Source organism: Hoplias malabaricus, chromosome 14 (genome assembly GCF_029633855.1).
Source record: "Hoplias malabaricus isolate fHopMal1 chromosome 14, fHopMal1.hap1, whole genome shotgun sequence".
Taxonomy (NCBI): Eukaryota; Metazoa; Chordata; class Actinopteri; order Characiformes; family Erythrinidae; genus Hoplias; species Hoplias malabaricus.
The window spans coordinates 23,497,091-23,516,382 of record NC_089813.1 but is presented as its reverse complement, the minus strand read 5'-3'; the positions used below and the strand labels follow the sequence as shown (position 1 = coordinate 23,516,382).

The window sequence follows — 19,292 nt, the reverse complement described above, 5'->3', positions numbered from 1 at the left end:
CAACGAGACCCTTAGTTTGTTTCCCAATTACTGAACCAGGGCTGCATACAAACACTGGGCCATTTTCCAGCATACAGCGATGTTGGAGAGCTTGCAGACAGTGAGGAAATTGCAAACATCCCCTTTAAATACCAAAGATTGCAGCACCTGAGTTGATCAGGTGCTGAAGTATGTATCAAAGTCGGAAGGAGGGGACAGTTTTCTGCTTTTCAATTTTGTTTTATTTACAGAGCGCTTTATACGACTGCTGTAGTCACAAAGCAGCTTTACAGATTTCCCTCTGTGGAGCATCACCCTTTTACATGTCCTATTTAAACTTTTTGTGGAAGTGGCCGAAGGTCATGGTCAAGATTTCCAGAAGCCATCCTGTGCCTGACAGGAGAGTTGGGAAGGTGGTGGTGGTGGTGGTGGTGGGCAGGGGCTGCTTTGAGCTTTGGTGTACGTGAGTAGAGGTTGTGTTTTCAGAAGAGATGCGGACCCCTGCCGTGCCCCTGAAGAAGAGCGGATGAAAGCGGCGATTTCCTCCTTCTTCTTCGTTTTCTTTTTCTTCAGTTTAGAAAAGCTTCTCTTGAGCGTACACTGTTGCGTATTTCTACACGTGTGTGAGTGTGTGTGCAAGAGCAACTTGGCATTCTCACACACACACACACACACACACACATACAGCTCTCTCCTTGTGCCAACTCGGCTCCCTTGAGTCCACCTCTCTCTCTTTCTGTTTCTCTCTGTGTGTCTCTCAGTAGTGGAAGTCACCTCCTCTGTCGTTCTTTCGTAAAGCAGGTGAACAACAGGAGGAGTGCCACTCCTCTCAGCAGAGCAGAGACTCACCCCCCACCCCCCATTTTTTTTTCCTTTTTTTTTTCCAGGAGGGGAAGAAAGGCAAGAGAGGAAGATTAAAAACAGCCGTGTGATGTGGAGAGCTGAGCCGCCTCCTGAGGATTCCTGGCATAATAATTTAAATGATCAAATGATCCAGAGGAGACTTGTTAGCGCAGAAACAGCCTCCTAGTTGGCCCCATGGGCCTCACGCTGAGCCACATGCATTGCAAAACAGCTCCTCTGTTGTGCTAAAGAATCTCACCGTTCTCCCCCCACTCCTCGTTTTTTTTTCCACCACAATACTTCTTTTTTCGGTGACTTCTTTTTTTCAGATTTTTTTTTATCCGCTCCTACATTGTTGGATTTGTCTAGATAAGTATTTGGGAGCAACTTGAGGAGCCAAGGTTGGCGGTTGCTAATGGAAGCAGCTCTGTGTGAAGAGTTCTTCTTATTTCGGGTTCAGTTTGAACTCACACTTTAGAGAGAGCAAGGAATCGTTCGAGCATCTGAAATGAAACTTAACCAATTTCACATATGAGTGAAGAGGCGGACTCCCAGCACAGCTTTTATTGTTTACTAACACCTACCCTCTCTCTCTCTCTTACCCCCTCTCTCTTTCTTTTTCTGTCTCTTTTTGGCTTTCTCTTTTGCTCTTTCTCCATCATTCTCTCTCACTCTTTTTTGGTCTGTCTCTGTCCCTCTGTCATCCATTTTCATTATCTATCCCTCTCTCAATCTTTATCTCTCTCTCTCTCTCTCTCTCCCTCATCAGACCCTGCTCCAGTGCTGGAAGCCTCTCACTCGCTGGAGGAGCGACTGGCCAAGCTGCAGAGCTCGTCCCCTGACAGCAAGACGGTAGTCAAAGAAATCTCGGGCCACTGGAGGAGACACCTGGAGTGCCTTAACAAAGCAGGTCAGCGGCTGGTTTCCACCAGCAGAAAAAAGACACATGTCCTCACTCAGAACCATTGCACTCTTCTAGAATTGGAGTTCACCTTTACTGGTCCCACCCCAGCTGAGGATTTACGTCAGCAGCTGGTTAACAGGTTCAGTAAATATGTTTGAGAAGAGAATTCAACACGCTGTGCTGGACCTTAGCTCTCCAGGACTGGACATAACGACCCTTTCTCTAAAGACTCTGGGGAAAGGTTTTTTTACACAGCAGAGGTTAATAGGGAGCCATGGACTTCATTCATGACCTCCCTGTTTCATAAAAGGAAAAATCCATTAGGCAGGCCACTGCACTGTCAGGGCTGATTATGAATCAATGTTTTGTGGTCCACACAAAAAATTGAAAATAAAATAAAATAAATAAATAAAATAAAATAAAATAAATAATAAGACTGTATTTATTGGCTGTAGTTAACATAGCAGGAACATTACCAAAGGCACTTTACTGAACCTCTCAGACCTTTCCTGACATTTAAAAAAATGGATGACAGCACATATGAAATATGAATATATTTTGAGACTTAGTGTATACAGTCTCTATTCACAGATGTTTTTTTTATAAACTATTGCCTTATTCCAAGTTTATAAAATACTGTATATACATGTATATAACATAACTTTGACATCCCTCAGGTATTTTAATACCTGAGTATATATATTTTATATTTATGTCTCATTTATTTATTTCATTTTAAATATCGTCACTTTGTCAATTTTTGGTCACTGTTGCTACAGTTTCTCTTTAGTTTGAATGTGATTGTTTTCAGCATTCTTTAATTCTGTTGTTAATGAATTGGCCGATGGAGCATGTATAGGTCTATTGAAGGGCTTCTTCCCCCTAAGAGCTAGGAGCACCTTTTACAATACATTTCATTTTACACTTGCCTCAGAAAACGGAGAAGATATTCCAGTCACCGTACAGAGGGTCGAGGCAACAGAACGGCCGCCCCATATGATGACCCCAAACAGCACGCCGGGCCTCCAAGATGGCGGCTCACCTCCCCACAACCACCAGGGCCTGGATGAAAGGTGTGTATTATTTCACAATAAAGTCAACTGAAAAAGCCAAATATAAATGTATAAATAAAAAAAATAAATGTTTATTTAAAGCAACACTAGGTAAGACTTGGTATTTTTGCTTCTGGGCTCCTCCTACAGTTGCAGAGTGAAATTCATGTTTAAAGAATTTTCGTGTTAAATATCTCACATCTATAAATGCGATCTCACATCTATAAAGCATAATATATATGCTTCGCTTCACTTTTATCAAATGCTACTGATTTTTAAACATTCCTTGGATGATTGTAGCCCCAGATTTATTTTGCTTGCTTTAAGTTCAGTAAATTTTACTCCAAAATGCCTCTGACTTAGCAAGTTGCATACTTTAAAGAGTCTTTTGAGGTCACATGTAAAGTTTATGCTAAACTTTTCTGCAGGTCCTTTGCTGTAATACTGGGATTTGCTTTGCTTTTCTGGCCAGCATATATAAGCAGTTCTGAGAGTTCCAGATTTGTTTTGGCTTCAGCAGTTCCCCTTAACTACAAATGGTCTTTTCCACAAGAAAAAGGGACAATGTACAGGGAAACTTGTAAGAAAAAGTATTTTCCCTCAAATAAAGAAAAAAAATAAAAATAAATGATATACAAAAATCATACAGTGGAATCCGAGATAGAAATTTCTTGATTTTTATTACATTCCCATATTTTGTAGACCTTAATTAGCTTATTGGAGTATTTATCTGGCCCCCTCCAGGGTGTATTCCCGCCTTGTGCCCAATGATTCCAGGTAGGCTCTGGACCCACCGCGACCCTGAACTGGATAAGCAGTTACAGATAATGAATGAATGAATGAGTATTTATCTGCTGTTGCATTAACTTAAGTAAGATAGGTTTAAATAGTTAGGACAAAGTTGTGAGTGAGTCCAGTGTTAAATGGAGTTGTTATTTTCTGCAACTGCAGAATGTATTGCAGAAAGATCTGTTTTGGACATATGAATACTATGTCAGCATTTGCCATTGCATGAGACATTTACATAAACATTACAGATTTCCTATGGTAATATTACATTACCCCACCTATCCAGACAAAATGAATCCTTTCTTTATGTTACCATATTACAAAATGTTTCAGGATGTTGTGAATGTGGCATCAGTTTCTGTATTCTGTCTCCTCAGAGAAGCAGATGAAGCAGACACCACACTCTCTGCCAGACTAGCCCATGCTGAGGAAAGGATCAAAGCTCTCCAGTCATGTTAGTATCGATTACAACCATAGACTATCATAGAGGTTTGGTATTAGGTCAAAGGCAAAGTTGTTAACTATATTTTCTCCATGTGTTTACAGCACTGAACAAAGCCCAGTCAGAGCTACAGGAGCTGAGGTGTAAATATGAAAAAGAAATGGCCGCCAAGTAAGCCTTTATTATTATCCATAAACTGAAATGTTTTTAATCTGTCTGCCGTCACTAGTAATACCTTCCTTGTCTAGTGCAGTCAGTATTCATTTCATTGCATCTAGTTTATCAAAAGGCCTCCATAACAGTCTTTTTGTTCTAACTTGCCCTAAACCGATCCCAGATAGCAGACGCATTTGGGCCAAGTCTGTCTCAGTTTTGTCATTGATGGATCAGTTATGGCACTGCCAAATGTTGTGTGGACCAGATATGTGCCAAATGTCAATTTGGCCCACATTTGTTCCACAAAACACTTAATATCTGGTCCATATAAGGTGGACTTGTGGCTGAGTTGAAGAAGCCAGACTCACCCTGAGTCAACGCCATCATTCAAGACCAAATGTGGGCCATAAGGGAACAACAGATGTGTCACATTGGGGCCTTTTTTCTGTCTGGGATAGAATTTAGAAACAAAGAGGGCACGGGGAAGTGTATCGCAAATAACACCATGGCTATGTATAAGTCGTAAAACACTACATTTGGAATATCATTCATTTTAGCACACAACACTCAGAATGCTTTACAAGCATTCTGTTGTATTACATAGACATTTAACACTATTGCACTATAAGGTTTAGCACATGTCAAGTTCTCCAGAATGTAATTTGATTCCAGACAATTTTTAAAACATTTCACAGCCTGTCTTATTTTTTCCAAATTATATTTGTTTATATGTTCATTTCTGATTAGTTCTGTTTTCATAGCTGTTGACCCAAAACAGTAGGTTATGGAATATTATTTCTTGCTTTCTAAAGCTTCTTTAGAATCTAGTGTTTCCATGTTCTGTTTGGTATGGGTTAAGTTGTACAAAGTTGGTAATAGGTAATTGCAGTGTAAAGCAACATGTCACTTGGGAAAATTCTCGACAGAATAATAACTATAATACCAATAACAGCACCAACCAATCAGATTGATTTAATGGAAATAACTTTCTAAATTTAACACGGTTTTTCTTGCTGGGTTTGTCCAAAACCATACACTACCAGGCTACATATATATCAACAAAGTGCACAGGACACTTTGGTGTAACAGGACGTGCATGATATTTACACCAAATGATCCGTGGGTTAGGAACACCTAACTTGTTTCTACACTCACTGTCCATTTTATCAGCTCCACTGACCATACAGGAGCATGTTGTAGTTTTATAATTACACATTGTAGTCCATCTGTTTCACTGCATACTCTCTTATCCCTCCGGACCCCCACAGGACCACCACAAGGTTAGGTATTTGGATTTGGGTGGTGGAGCATTCTTAGCGCTGCAGTGACACTGATGTGGTGGAGTGTGCTAGTGTGTGTTGTGCTGGTCCGAGTGGATCAGACACAGCAGTGTTGCTCTAGTGTTTAACCACTGTGTCCACTCACTGTCCACTCTGCTAGACATGCCTACCTTCTTGGTCCACCTTGTAGATGCAAAGTCGGAGACAGTAGCTTATCTGTTGCTGCCCAGTTTGTGTTTGCCGTGCTCTTGTCATTCATCAGTGGACACTAGACGCCACCCACAGGATGCAGTTGGTTGGAAGTTTTTGGTTGGTGGACTATTCTCAGTCCAGCAGTGACATTGAGGACTTTAAAAACTCTAGCAGTCCTCCTGTGTCTGATCCACCACATTAGTGTCACCCAATTAATACCTGCTCATTGATGGTCCTGTGAATGTCCTGATCATCGAAGAGCAAAGTGAAAGGGGGATATGAAAGTATGGAGAGAAACAGCGGACTACATTCTGTATTTGTAGAACTAAAAAGTGCTTCTCTATGGTCAGTAGAACTGATAAAATGGAGAATGAATGTAGAAACAAGGTATTTCTCATCCAGTGATCGTCCAGTATTCAGAGAGTACGGCAGAGGTCTTTAAATCCAGACCTTGGATCCAGGTTTTTTAAATGGCCAGTCTGTATGACACTATACCTGACCCTGTCCCAGCTGGCTATTTTAAAATCCTGGCCAAGTTCCAGATTTGTAGACTTCTGGTGTAGGATCATAAGTACTTTTGGATGCAGCTGATGTTAAAGAACATAAGGTATGGAAGCTTTCCTGTCAGCCCTTTCTAATCTGTCAGTGATTTCCTATCCTGATCCTGGAGTAGCCCTGCCTCAATAAGGTTTGTGTTTGCCCTGCTCCAAAATACACACTTCAATCAGAAAAGACCTGTTAATTAGCCAATTAGCCGGTCCAATGTGAAAGCAGGGTGAACACCATAACGTGCATGGCAAGGCCACTCCAGTATCACTGTGCTAAAAATTCAATTCTCCAGTCACACGCCTTCAAACCATATATCCACTCGAATTATTGTGTTTTCAAGGTCCGTCTCCATCCCAGCTGTCTTTACAGCTCCAGCCCTGCACAGGAGCGTGTGCTTGTCCAGGGCCGGGCAGCAGGATGTTAGCCCTCTCTGTTTGTCTGCATGGCTCTGGCTGTCGGCCTCTGACAGACCCGAGGAAGGATTGCTCCATTTACAGATTGCCTCAGCAAACACTCGGGCCTGTCATCATCTGCCGACATAATGTTTCCAGCTCACGCCTCGAACGAATCTGGAACTCATACGAGGGCCCCTGTCGATAGGCATTCACAATAAACGGCCGCTTTGTTCGGTTCTGCTATGGTAGGCCCAAGAACGCTCGAGTAATGGATTTTCTTCCAGGCTTAATCCATGCTGCAATTGAACTGAAAGTTTTCAGATAAAGCGTTGCACTCTCCATTCAGTTGGATTTGAAGAATTTTCCATTTGACTCTCTGTCTGTCTCTCTCTCTCTTTCACATTCTTTTTCTCTATTTCTCTCTCTCTCTGATGTTCAGCAGCAGTATTTGAGAACTACTGGCACAACAGATCGCTCTTTACTTTTCTGACTGTCATTCTGACGCTACACATGCTCACATAGTTTAGCGATCTCTCACAAAGCTCGGCCACGTACACCTAGGAATTCATTAGCTGAGGCGCTATTTACCCTTAGAGAGAGAGGCAGAGAGGAACAAAGTCACACTTAAGCGTGTGGTATGGTGAGTTCAAAAGGTGGTACAGAGTCTTGAGTGGAGCCCGTCTCTCTGATTTTGCTCTTAAAGCAAATGTGCTCTAATTGAGAGGGGATCTTTGTTTAGAGGAACCTCGGAGATTCATGTATTTAATCAATCTTTCAGCCTTCCTCATTATTCAGCCTCTCCACCTTTTGAAAATCAACTCCCTGATGACTGAGAGGAAACTGTTGAACTTCAAACAAACCTTATGAATAATCTCCCCGAGACGCTATTCAAATGAGAGCTCTCTGATTGTTGGGAGTGTGTAGGCATGTCGAGATGTGATGTCGAATAATGTGCAATAGATGTGACTCACTCTGCTTTAATGACAGGAGACCTTGCTTCTTCTTTTCTTTTTTTTTTCCCTTTTTTTCCTTTTTTTTTCTCTTCCCCACTCTCGTTTCAGCGACTTTCTGCAGCTCTTGGCAACTTTGGAGGGAGTTTTATAGTTCGTTTGTTTTTTTGTTTACAACACAGAGGCTGTTTTGTGAACGGAGCAAGGATCGGCGGTGTGTGACAATGGCAGCTCTGGTTTCTGGAGTGGTGTATTTGATGCGAGGCCGTGCGTCATACATTAATAAACACCGGAGATAAAAGACGGTTTGGTTAGGAGAAGTTTTTCGTGCGGTGGTGGTGCATAGTGAGATGTGCTGTCAATATTGATGCTGTGTGACCTAAAACGTCACGCTTGTTGTTGTCTGACACCCTGCCGTTTATTGTGTCTTCCAGAGCGGAGGAAGTGGGCGTGCTCAGGACGAACCTGGAGAAGGCCAACCAGGTGAGTGTGGGCCTCTCCGTTCCGCCGCTGATTGAGGATCCTGCATTTGTTAAGATAATCACCTTTTGTAATCAAGCCTCGGGGCTTTAATTAGACGCCCCTGCGGCCCCTCTTCCTCTGCCCCCGCCCCTCATGCTCTGAGGGCCCCCGTGATTAGCCGTCTGCTTTCTGCAGGCAGCGGAGGGCCACCAGACAGCGAAGTGTGCCGGCTGCTGAGAGAGAGGCGTGATGCAGCGCGAAGCTGAGTGGCGACAGCACGGGGAGGCTGTTAGTTGCCTCGTTGCGCTGATTGCTTCCTTTTTTTTTTGTTTTTCTTTTTTTTCCCCCTCTTTCTTTCCGCAGCGATTTTCTCTTTCTCCCCTTCGCCAGCAGCTCTTAGATAAATGTTCTGAAAATGAGTCATTAATTAGCAGGCCGAGTGTGACAGAGCAGGTAAACAGTTTGGGAAGAAAGTGCCTGCGAGTAAACACTCACCTCAGCAGAACAAGGAAAGAGAGAGAGAGGCAATCTCTCTCTCTCTCTCTCTCTCTCTCTCTCTCTCTCACCATTTCATTTACTCTGTCTTTTATTACTATGTTTTAACCCTTCAAAAATGTAATTTTGCTATTTAATTAATCAATAAATTATTAATTCATTCATTAGTTTTTCATTATTTGCCAATGCATTTGCTAGAGACATCAGAGCATTCTTAAAATGGCCTTGGTTCTACCAACACATTTTATCAGCCCCATTGACCATACAGGAGCACGTTGTTGTTCTACAAAAACAAATTTTGGTCCATTCGTTGCTCTGCATTCTTTGCCCCTTTTCACCCCGTTTGGCAAAGGTCCACCACAGTGCAGGTATGATTTGGCTGGTGGATCATTCTGCTGCAGTGACACGTGGTGGTGGTGTGTTAGTGTGTGCTGCACTGGTACAAGTGGATCAGACACAGCAGTTGCTGCTGGAGTTTGTAAATATCTCAGGGTCAGGACTGAAAAGAGTCCACCAACCAAAAATATCCAGAGCATTTTCTTATTGTATTTGTGTTTTCAAGCCCCCAACCCCCATATGCACATATTTTGCTTCCAGACTCCAGTGTAATTTATAATTTTAAACTTCTTATTGACAAAATTAAAGTGACAAAATACCTTTACAGTGGAAATATTACGATAATAATAATGTGCATCATGCTTTTCATTCATTGGCCTTGCTGCATCTCCAAATGCATCTGTTGTGCCCCCCACTTAGGGAGCCACTGAACTCTAGAGGACAAGGTCATTTTAATGTTTTGGCTGATGTTAGTGGACTTTAAAGATGTCATTCTAGTTTATGATTATAAATTCGTATGATCCGTAATGTTACTAAGTAGACCATTCTGCTTTTCTGAAAGTTTTCACTATAACTGGAGTTTTATGTTTTGTTAGTTTTAAGGGTTAACTTTTAAGAGAAACTCACTGCACAATAACATTGCCCACTAAAGCTGGACTGTGTGTGTGTATGTGTGTGTGTTTGATGGTAGAGAGCAGAGCTGGCCCAGAGGGAGGTGGAACGTCTGAGGGAACAGCTCAGTGCCCACAGCAGTTCAAAAGGGAGTGGCCCCTCTGACGAGGGTCCCAGTGAGGTAGGAGCGAATCCCCTCTCGCCAAAAATTTAAACATTAAAGGGAGAGAAGTGCACAAAGTCCTTAATTTCGTCCGGAACCATATTCAAAAGAAAGCAATACTTGTCCGTACTGTAGCCCCTCAGACTACAGGCTCCTCATTAGTGACTCTTTGAAGCAATGTGATTATAGGAAACTGGTGGAAGAGAGATAGAGACAGACATTTTGAAGTTGAAACAGGATTTTCAAGTTTTCCTTTTTTCCCCTTCGTCTTTTCCCCCCACTTGCTCTCCGTCCCCATGCCTGTGCTCATCTTAGGGGAGAGGAGAGAGGGATGAGAAGGATGAGTGTTCTGCGTCGCGGCTGGAGGCCATGCTGTTCTCAAAGGACAGAGAGATCCTGAGCCTGCTGGAGAACGTGCAGAGGCTGCAGTTCACTTTGCAAGAAGTACAGGACTCCTCAGCCAATCAGATCGCAGAGCTAGAGCGCCAGATGGCCTATAAGAGCCAGGCTGTGGAAGTAAGTTTGCCTCAAATGTTTCAGCAAAAATGTTTTTTCTTATGTTCCTGAAGGTTTTTTCTTCATGTTCTGTTGTTCTTTTTATCATTTTCTCTTCTTTCCTTATTTTCTTTTCATTTTTTCTCAATTTTTCACTTTTTTTTCCTATCATTTTTTTCATTTTTTTTTTTCATTTTTTCATTTTCTTATTCTCTGCATCTCATTTTTTATTCATTGTTTCTTTTCTTTATATTTTTTCTTCTGTTTTCTTTTTTCTGTTTCTTTTCTTTCCTCCTTCCCTCTTTCTTTTCTTTGCTTCTTTTTCTCATTCTTTTCTTACATTTTTTTCTTTAAACCCCAATTTCTCTCTTTATTTTGTTTCATTTTCTTTTTCTTTTTTGTCTTTCCTTCTTTCTTTCTTTCTTTCTTTCTTCCTTCTTTTTCTTCTTTTTTTCTTTCTTGAATTTTTTCCTAAAAAATAAAATCTTTTTACATTCTCTTTCATTGACAGTTAAGAAGAATTTTTCTTTCTCCTGTATAGTTCCTATTTTGGAGATTAATGTTTTTGGATGTTTTTTTGGATATTGGCAATTTGCCAAATAATTTCTTGTCCAGTTCCAGTTATCATTTTCTAACTTGTTGCTGCAAAGTCATGCTGCACACTCATGCAAAATATACTAAAATAATACCATCCATGACTCATAATTGCCAGCTTCTTCATGAGCTGAAACAGATGTTTATGAGCTGAAAAATATGAAACACTTCACTCCACAGCTAAAGCTGAGAAATGCTGCTGCGAGGAGTTGAATGAGCTGAAGTTTGAGTTGAAGCATATGATTTGCTCATGCAAAACAACGACCTTGCTATTCATTTGCCTTAAGTGTTTGTCGGCGCAGTATTCAGGCATGCTTTTGTGCCCTTTTTTTGGCTTGCACCGGTTGCTACACAACAAGACTTGCTAACACTCCAGGAGATTAAAGAGTTGGCAGAGTTAGCTGGAAGATGTGAAACAAATATACTGTTGCTATTTTCATAAAATTTTTCTCAACCTGCAATGGAAAAGGAATTTGTCCTTCATTCTCTCTCTCTGTGTGGGTGTGTGTGTGTGTGAGTGTGTGTCTCTAACTTTGTTGAAAAACTCAGCAGGTGATTGCCAATGTTAGGTGCAAATTCATAAGGATTCTGTGCTAAAACCAAAGAAGGCACTCATAAAGCTGTCCTTTTCTAAGCTTTCTGTGTGATTTCCTGTTCCTGTGTCTTTCACAGAGACTAGAAGCTAAACTGCAGTCTCAACTTGACTACGAAGAGATCAAAACAGAACTCAGGTAAAAGCATCACATCTTAATGACATACATTAAGGGCTAACATGAATGAATCGCTGTGGGCAGTATGTGATTCTTAGTAAGGACAATCTTAATTTCCCTCTCCCTCCCCGCAGCATTCTAAAAGCAATGAAACTGGCGTCCGCAAATGGAAGCTCATCCCAGGTGAGAGATCTGCCTTTAAAATTTGTGAGCTTGCATTGCTCAGGGTTAATTCCCATCTCCGTTCTGAGTTCTATTGGCATGTTGTTGTGCGCCACCCAAAACAATAGACAAATGAGTTCACTTTTCCACAAAAAACACCTTTGTTTTTCTTTCTATAGTCCAGATCTGTCAATGAGGAAACTCTGCCACGATGCAAGTGAATGCCTCGCTAGCCTTCATCCATAATGTGGATGTGCGCACCCTCAGCCACTAGAATTGATTAATCTGAGTTTAACTCCCTTTGTGTATGTGTGTGTATGTATGTGTGTGTGTGTGTGTGTGTGTGTGTGTGTGTGTATATATATATATATACAGGAATCTGCCAAAGCTGCAGAGGCTCTGTTGCTGGATAAAGAGGCCTTCCTCCCCTCCCACAAATTTCTGATGGACAAAGCCAGAGTCATACACAGCAATGGTAAAGAGTACAAACTTTTTCAGTATAATAATAGCTTTTATCAAATATAATTGCTGTGCTGTTAGTGTTAACGTGTGAAGGCATAATTAATCTGGAACAGTTTAATCTGGAATTTTTAATGAAAATTATAATAACAAATTACTAATAATTTTAGCTTTAGAACTAATAATTCACTTGTTTTACAGAGGGTAGCGATGTATCTATGGTTTTATTTGGCGATGAAAACACAGCACCACTAAAGTTGACTTCAGAATGTAGATTACATTATTTTTATGCTGAAATATGGGATAAATCTCATAACTGTCACTCCTAGTCTCTCTCTCTCTCTCTCTCTCTCTCTCTCTCTGCCTCTCTGTCACTTTCTCTCTCTCTCTCTCTCTCTCTCTCTCTCTCTCTCTCTCTCACACACACACACACACACACACACAAACAAACAAAAGGGAATGGAGATGCTTTACAAGCAGCTGACAAAAGTGTAAAGTGTTACAGTGGAGTTAGTATCTAATACACGACTGGTCAGAAAATGTAGTAATAAAATGATAATATTACCATTTTTATTGATTATAAAATTTGTATTTGAGGAAATTAAAGATAGTAGAATTATAAACTAAAGAAAAAAAAGGCTAAAAGTAGTAAACTACAAATAATAAATAATATTTGAATAATGTTTCAGATATTCTCTTTAATGTACCTAAGACCATTCATTGTGCTCCTCAACATTTGAGTGTATCATATAGTTCTTTTTTAATAATCAGATTTGCTTGACATAATAAAGACACACCTGGTTTATTTTGCAGAACACATATTCCCCCATATATATTTCTTGCAGTATTTGTGACATTAGAGAAGTAGCCAATGTTATTTACTTTATAATTTATATAGTATTTTAGCGTATTTTTTAGTAATTAAAGAGTAATGTCCATTTCTGCTATAAATGAAAACATAAACTTGGATTCTAGCACATGCCATTTACAAATATATCAATTGAAATCAGAGTGAATGTAAATGTTAAAATGTACCATATCAATTAATTATATATTCATATTTTCTCTTCTGGATGTTTTCAATATGCAGATCAATCTAATGGCTCCAGTAAGGATCTTGGCAGACCTATGGGTTCATACTCCTCCCCTCCAGGGGCGTTACCAATGGACGGTCAGTCCTCCTCTAGTCCAGGACCGCCTAATCCCGACGGGTCCTCGGCAGCCCATGACCTTCCACGCCCTTTCTCCGTCTCTCCATTCTCTGGTGATAAACTGACCGGAGAGCACCTCCTACAGAAACAGCTCCTCTCTCCTCACTTCAAGAAGGACGGCTCCTCTCTCCTGTCCTTCCCCACTGCCCTGTTCGCAGCTAAAGCTGCCCTCATGTCAGCCAATCCAGGATCTTCAGGCCCCGTGGCCATGGACACGGGTTTGCCCAGCAGCGACCAATCAGAAAGTGGTAGCTCAGGTGGCGGAGACGACGATCAGCTGGACACAGCAGAGATAGCCTACCAGGTGAAAGAGCAGCTACTCAAACACAACATTGGTCAGAGGGTGTTCGGACACTACGTGCTGGGCCTCTCGCAAGGCTCTGTCAGTGAGATTCTGGCTCGGCCCAAACCTTGGAGGAAGCTGACGGTCAAAGGGAAGGAGCCTTTCATCAAGATGAAGCAGTTCCTCTCGGACGAGCAGAACATCCTGGCCTTGCGCACCATTCAGGTTCGCCAAAGAGGTGAGGGCACTCAGGTCTCACATTACAAGACCTCCTACAGACAAAGTCAAGTGTGATTATGGATAAATTTCAAGAAGTGTTATACCACTTTTGTCTATTTTAAGGGACCTCTCTTTTTTGTTATTAATTTGTTTTTAATTCTTATCCGTCATCTGCCCACTCACGTATGTTTCCATCTGTTGCTCTCCAGCTTCATCCTGACGTATAGCTACTTTGCCATTTTGTCAGCCTCACCCTTCGAGTGAGATGCTCCTGTCAGCTCCAGTGTAACACCTGAAACCCCAAGTGTTGCTGCAATGCTTCCTTTTCCCCCATATTTGTTGTGATACTTTCAACTCTGTTTTCTTCTCGGGTTTTCTCTGCTTTGAAAGGGGAGCTTTCACGTGTTACTGAAACCCTCACTTGATGCCGAGTTCTCAAAGGCTACCATTGATCTAGCAGTCAAAGGGAAAGCTTTGGAACTCCTCTCTGATCAACCATCCCACTCACCTCATCTGTCTGTCTCTTTGTATCTGTCTCTCTCTCAGTGTCTCACTCTCTGTGTCTCTCTCTGTTTCCCTCCCCACACTCACTCTCTCTCTCTCCCCCACTCTCTTTCCCTTTCTTTGCTACTCTTAACCTCCATGGCAGGGAGCATCACTCCTCGCATTCGAACTCCAGAAACTGGGTCAGACGATGCTATCAAGAACATTTTGGAACAAGCTAAAAAAGAGATCCAGTCCCAACGAGGAGGTAAGTGTAGCTTTTCTAGATGTAGAATGGTCTAAAAATTTCTTTGTGGACGTTTCAGCTGCACATTCACTGTGTTGGGAAGCCCAATGTCAAACAAATCGGCATTACCCAATATGCTTTCAAAAGGAGGGAGGCATGCTTCTGACCTTGCATAATGCTTTTATACACTTCAGAATTCAGGATTCCAACAGCAAACAGCCCCCCCTCCCCCCACTGGGACATTTCCACTTTTGTGCTTTACAGTATTCATAGTGCAAACTGGTTGGAATATTCCTGCAGGATTTTCAACAAAATATCTAACAATATTCTGGTCTTGTGCTTAAAGGAACAGTAGGTAAGATATAGGGGCTCCCCCTAGCTCTCAAACTGTGGTACATTTGGTGTGGTCCGTGAAGCAACAAGAGATGGGATGCCGAAAAATGAACTACTTAATTAAGGAATTTATTCAAAACTGAAAATCTAAAATTTCAATGTGTAAATTACAAATAATGTTTCACGGTTTTCATAATTATGCCCCGAATAAATTTGTTTGTGTTTAAAAAAAAAAAAAAAAATTACAATGTGCTACACATACAGTGTAGTTGATTACATCTGTAAGGGAACAGTGTGGACAGCATTCCCCAATTATTCCCAGAGAGGGAATGTGATCCCCCTGTTTTTTTGAGAAATCCGTGTAAAGACAGCCCCGTTTCAGCTGCTTACTGGAAATAAGTAAAGACAGAGACAGACGTGAGTAGTCTGGACTTTATTACAAAAAAAGGCAGAGCAGAAACGAGAAAAACAAGCAGAGACCAAGCCCGCGAAATAAAAAAAGCCCACAAGGACTAAATCCAGAGACAAAAACAGAGAAACTAAGCGAGAATTCTGTACGTGATGACAAAATAGAAGAAAACACACAGCTGAAGGAAAACAATGTGACCGTTCTTTGCATCATTATAGAGTTAAAACACTGTTTAATACAGCGCCACACCACCTTCACCTTCTGATACAAGAGCAGAGAGCTGCTGTGTGCACCTGCTCCAAGCGCCACGCTGGATTGTCATATAGACTTTTAAAGCATATAACTTATTATATTGATGACTTCTCAGTTTTATTTATTTCAAAATGCTTATTTCCCATAAATGTTGTGTTTTCTAAACATTATATCTGTAATTTTTAGCAATTATTCTAGAATAATTTTGTATAAAGCATGCAAAAAAAAAAAAAAAAAAAATATATATATATATATATACATAAAGTACAGAGCCCTGAGTAGAAACGATAAAGGCTCCCTATGACAAGGTCAGTGAATCATCACAATGACTGTGAAGCTGTAATTTAATGGCCCCTTTTGAACTAACAGTATTAACGTTATATAGAGTGGAATAAAATAACAAAAATATAAACTGGTCATTGGGTTCAACAGCATTTTAAGGCCACTTGAATCCAAATGTTTGGAGATTCATTATCTCCAGTTTCCCTGCACCTCACACACATTTTACCATAAAACACATTGTTTTTGCAGTGGAGCAAGATGACATCCAGTAGCCTACAGTTCTTAAAATAACAGCTTTAATCTATAAAGTATTACCACTGTAATTTCAAAATATTTGTGACTTTATGACATGGTAAATAGTTTTTCTTTATCTTTTCTTATTCAGCCTCAGTTCAGCCTTGTTAAAAAAAATGGAAAAACAGTAAGGAACCTGGCTTTAAAGTGTTCTTCTCAAATGGTTAAATATTTTATCATTGTTTTTAAAATAAATTGTAATAAAGAACTTCATTCAGGTTTACCAGTGGTTACATTTTGAATGTTTTCATGAACTTTTTTGGGCCAACTGTACAAAACCCTTAGAATCCATTATCAAGCACAATCTCTGAACAGACATAGGTCTTAACTCCCTCAGTGTCACTGCTAAACTGAGAATGTCCAGCAAGCATCCTATGAACAGCATCTTCTAATCCCTTATGAAGGACACAAACTATCTTTACATCTAAAAGGAAGACCATCAAAGTAGGTGTGACTATACAATGGGCTTACAATGTTTAACAAGATCACAAATTGTCATTGATGCAAGTGCCCTACTGTGCAGCAATGCTTAAATGAGTGGTAGTATATTAGAAATATAATTCTGACCATGTGTCAGTGAGTATGTTTATGAGTGTGTTATAAGCCAGTTCCATGATGTGCTTCTCACCAAAAACTCCAGCAGCACTGCAGTGTATGATACAGTGCCAGTGCAACATGCAGTAACTGTCAGTGTCACTGCAGCTCAGAACATGATTCACCACCCTAACTATACCTGCTCTCTAGTGGTCCTGTGGGGGTTTTGACCACTAAGGAACAAGATCAGTGGGAGGTACACTGGACCAGATACAATGAGTGTAGGGACAAGGAGGCCTTTTTTTAATGTTATAGCTGATTTTTGTGTATGAATCAAATATTCAAGTTTTCTCCTCCGTATTATATCCCAGATTTCTCTTTCCACAATCAGTGAGTGAACTATTTTGCACAGACTGAACATAAAATAATAACAAATCAGTTGGAAAAGCTGTATAATCAGTTATTGAATTGGATTGAATGGTAAATCCCAGTTATTTGTTTTCTGCAGGATTATATTAATCATTCATGTGGCATGTTAATACTCATGACAAGTACATTTTAAATATTCATCTTTGTTTTAAGCAGTTAGTTTTTTTCATTATTCAAACTTAAAAAAATCTACATTACATTGTCCCTTTAATCTACCCGTGCACTCACTTTATGAAACGTTAAATAATACATTATATCCTCAAGCAGACTTTGGCTCACTGTGTCCTACGCATTTGTGTTTGGTTGAAGTACGTTTTTTAAATTAAAATGAATAACCACTAAGGCATAGAGTGAAAGTAGTACATCGTACCCTCATACCTGCATGTATTTTTAGAAAGTATAGGTCAAATACAAAATTAGCGCAGCTTATGCAAGTGTACTTTTTAAACGTATAGAGAAGGTGGGGGTTTGAGATGGTATAATAGATCTAAAGTTTTACTGCCCTGAAATAACCTTAAAGTCTGCTGTCTTTTAGCTAAAGGACATGGTACTCACAATCTCTGATCATTCATTAGGGAGAGTGTGTACCTTGGATATTGAGACCTCCAATAAATTGCTTATGAAAGTATGACTGTATTACTTCTGATATGAAATACAACTTGATTGTGATCATACATATAAATAAAGCTCACAGTGAACCAGCCCTAGAGGCATTCCAATTTCACACAATACAAATTCTAACTAGTGTTTGAGTGTGTAGTAGTATAGGTTAAAAGTTGAGTATATTAAAAAAAAATCCACAGTGCCTATTTAGAACCAATCAAGTTTTGAGTGTAGTAATAATGGACACAATTGTCACACATTGTGTGCATTTCACAGAATATAAAATATGTTACTCCACACAGTGCACTAAATATTGGAAAGAAGGATGTGAAGCTGATATCAAATACAAATGATTTTATTATCTGACATGCAGTGCACTATTTAATTGCAGAAACCATTATTTTCTGACCTACACTGTACATTACATAGCGTGGAGAGAGTCATTAGTGTTTTGGCCTTGGAAAAAAATGACAGGCGATGTGGAAGCTGCAACTTGGTATGATGTGCGTTCTTTTATGCCCTGATAGTAAAAAACGGTGTAGTAGGTTCGTATTTTGTGTACTTGCCTGCCATATATACATAGTACATACTATATAGCAGGGGTCTTCAAACGGCCCGTTGCTTACATTGACCGGCAGCTTTAACTTTAATTTTAACTTTGATAGAGTTGGGTAGAGACAGTATGGACATGTCTGTATACCAATCCAGCTATTGAATTGTCCCTAGCAATCATTTTTAGACGAAATGCAATACAACGGTCCATCAATGTCTAGTCAATAATTTTGGTACAAACAGTTAAGATCTTGTCCTCTACTCCAAGTTGAGAAACAGTAATAACATTAAATGGCATTTGCATCTTACATTTGGGTGACAATGGCATATGCCAGTGGTGTCGACATCTTATTTAAGGGTAATGGTGGCATATGCCACTGGCATTGAATTTTTTTTGTTTTTGTGATAGTGGCATATGACTATGTCATTGACATTTGTTTTTGTGACATTGGCATATATTCCATTGTGGAACACCTTCCAGTTGCCTACATTTAACAAGCACTTGTATGTTTATATGGGCACTTAGCTAAAAGTAGGTGCCAAACATCCATGTATTAGCTAAACCTAGGTGCCTTAAATGCTAGTAAACTGACCTTAAAGCTAAACAAGTGGCATGTTACAAACATAGCATCCCATATTAGCACATATCCCAATGTCAGTGTGTTCTCAGACCACTGAACTACAAGCTGTTCCCATGCTAATATCATGATAAATGTCTGTGTCAGCACAAAAAGCAGAGGACTAAAAGTCATTTATAGGTGTCAGTATCTCCTGGCAAGGTAGATGGTACATCGCATTGGCACAGTTTACAACACCGCATGTCAAGTATGACTTTATGACATTATGACTTACGGAATTAGGCTCATAACATATCACACGCAATTCAAACGATACATAAACCAGATTTCCCCTAAATATTTTTATTTGTCAGTCTTGCATAGTTTGGACACCCCTGAATAAGTTGTCTTATTGATTTTCTAAGTGACAAAAAAATATAAATATAAACAGATCACTAAACCTTAAAAATACTATATATAAAGTTTTTTTCTCTGTATAGGCTGTGTTGTTTTTCATAGTTCTTTAAAATTGCCCTTTTAATGATTAACTATCTTTGGTATTAAAGTTACAGAAATGTGATAACA

The 19,292-nt window shown here is 40.1% G+C and overlaps 1 protein-coding gene across 2 annotated transcripts in view; it reads left to right on the top strand.

Annotated features, from left to right (window-relative positions):
• The window catches only part of LOC136666160 (homeobox protein cut-like 2), a 220,017-nt gene that overhangs the window by 186,107 nt on the left and 14,618 nt on the right, over window positions 1–19,292 (top strand). For both annotated transcript variants that reach the window (XM_066644204.1, XM_066644205.1), the window contains 12 exons: window positions 1,592–1,732; window positions 2,661–2,799; window positions 3,945–4,021; window positions 4,114–4,180; window positions 7,966–8,014; window positions 9,516–9,617; window positions 9,915–10,115; window positions 11,361–11,419; window positions 11,533–11,581; window positions 11,936–12,035; window positions 13,110–13,751; window positions 14,382–14,483. In XM_066644204.1, the coding sequence (XP_066500301.1) occupies window positions 1,592–1,732; window positions 2,661–2,799; window positions 3,945–4,021; window positions 4,114–4,180; window positions 7,966–8,014; window positions 9,516–9,617; window positions 9,915–10,115; window positions 11,361–11,419; window positions 11,533–11,581; window positions 11,936–12,035; window positions 13,110–13,751; window positions 14,382–14,483 (1,728 nt within the window). The remainder of the gene's footprint in view (window positions 1–1,591; window positions 1,733–2,660; window positions 2,800–3,944; window positions 4,022–4,113; window positions 4,181–7,965; window positions 8,015–9,515; window positions 9,618–9,914; window positions 10,116–11,360; window positions 11,420–11,532; window positions 11,582–11,935; window positions 12,036–13,109; window positions 13,752–14,381; window positions 14,484–19,292) is intronic.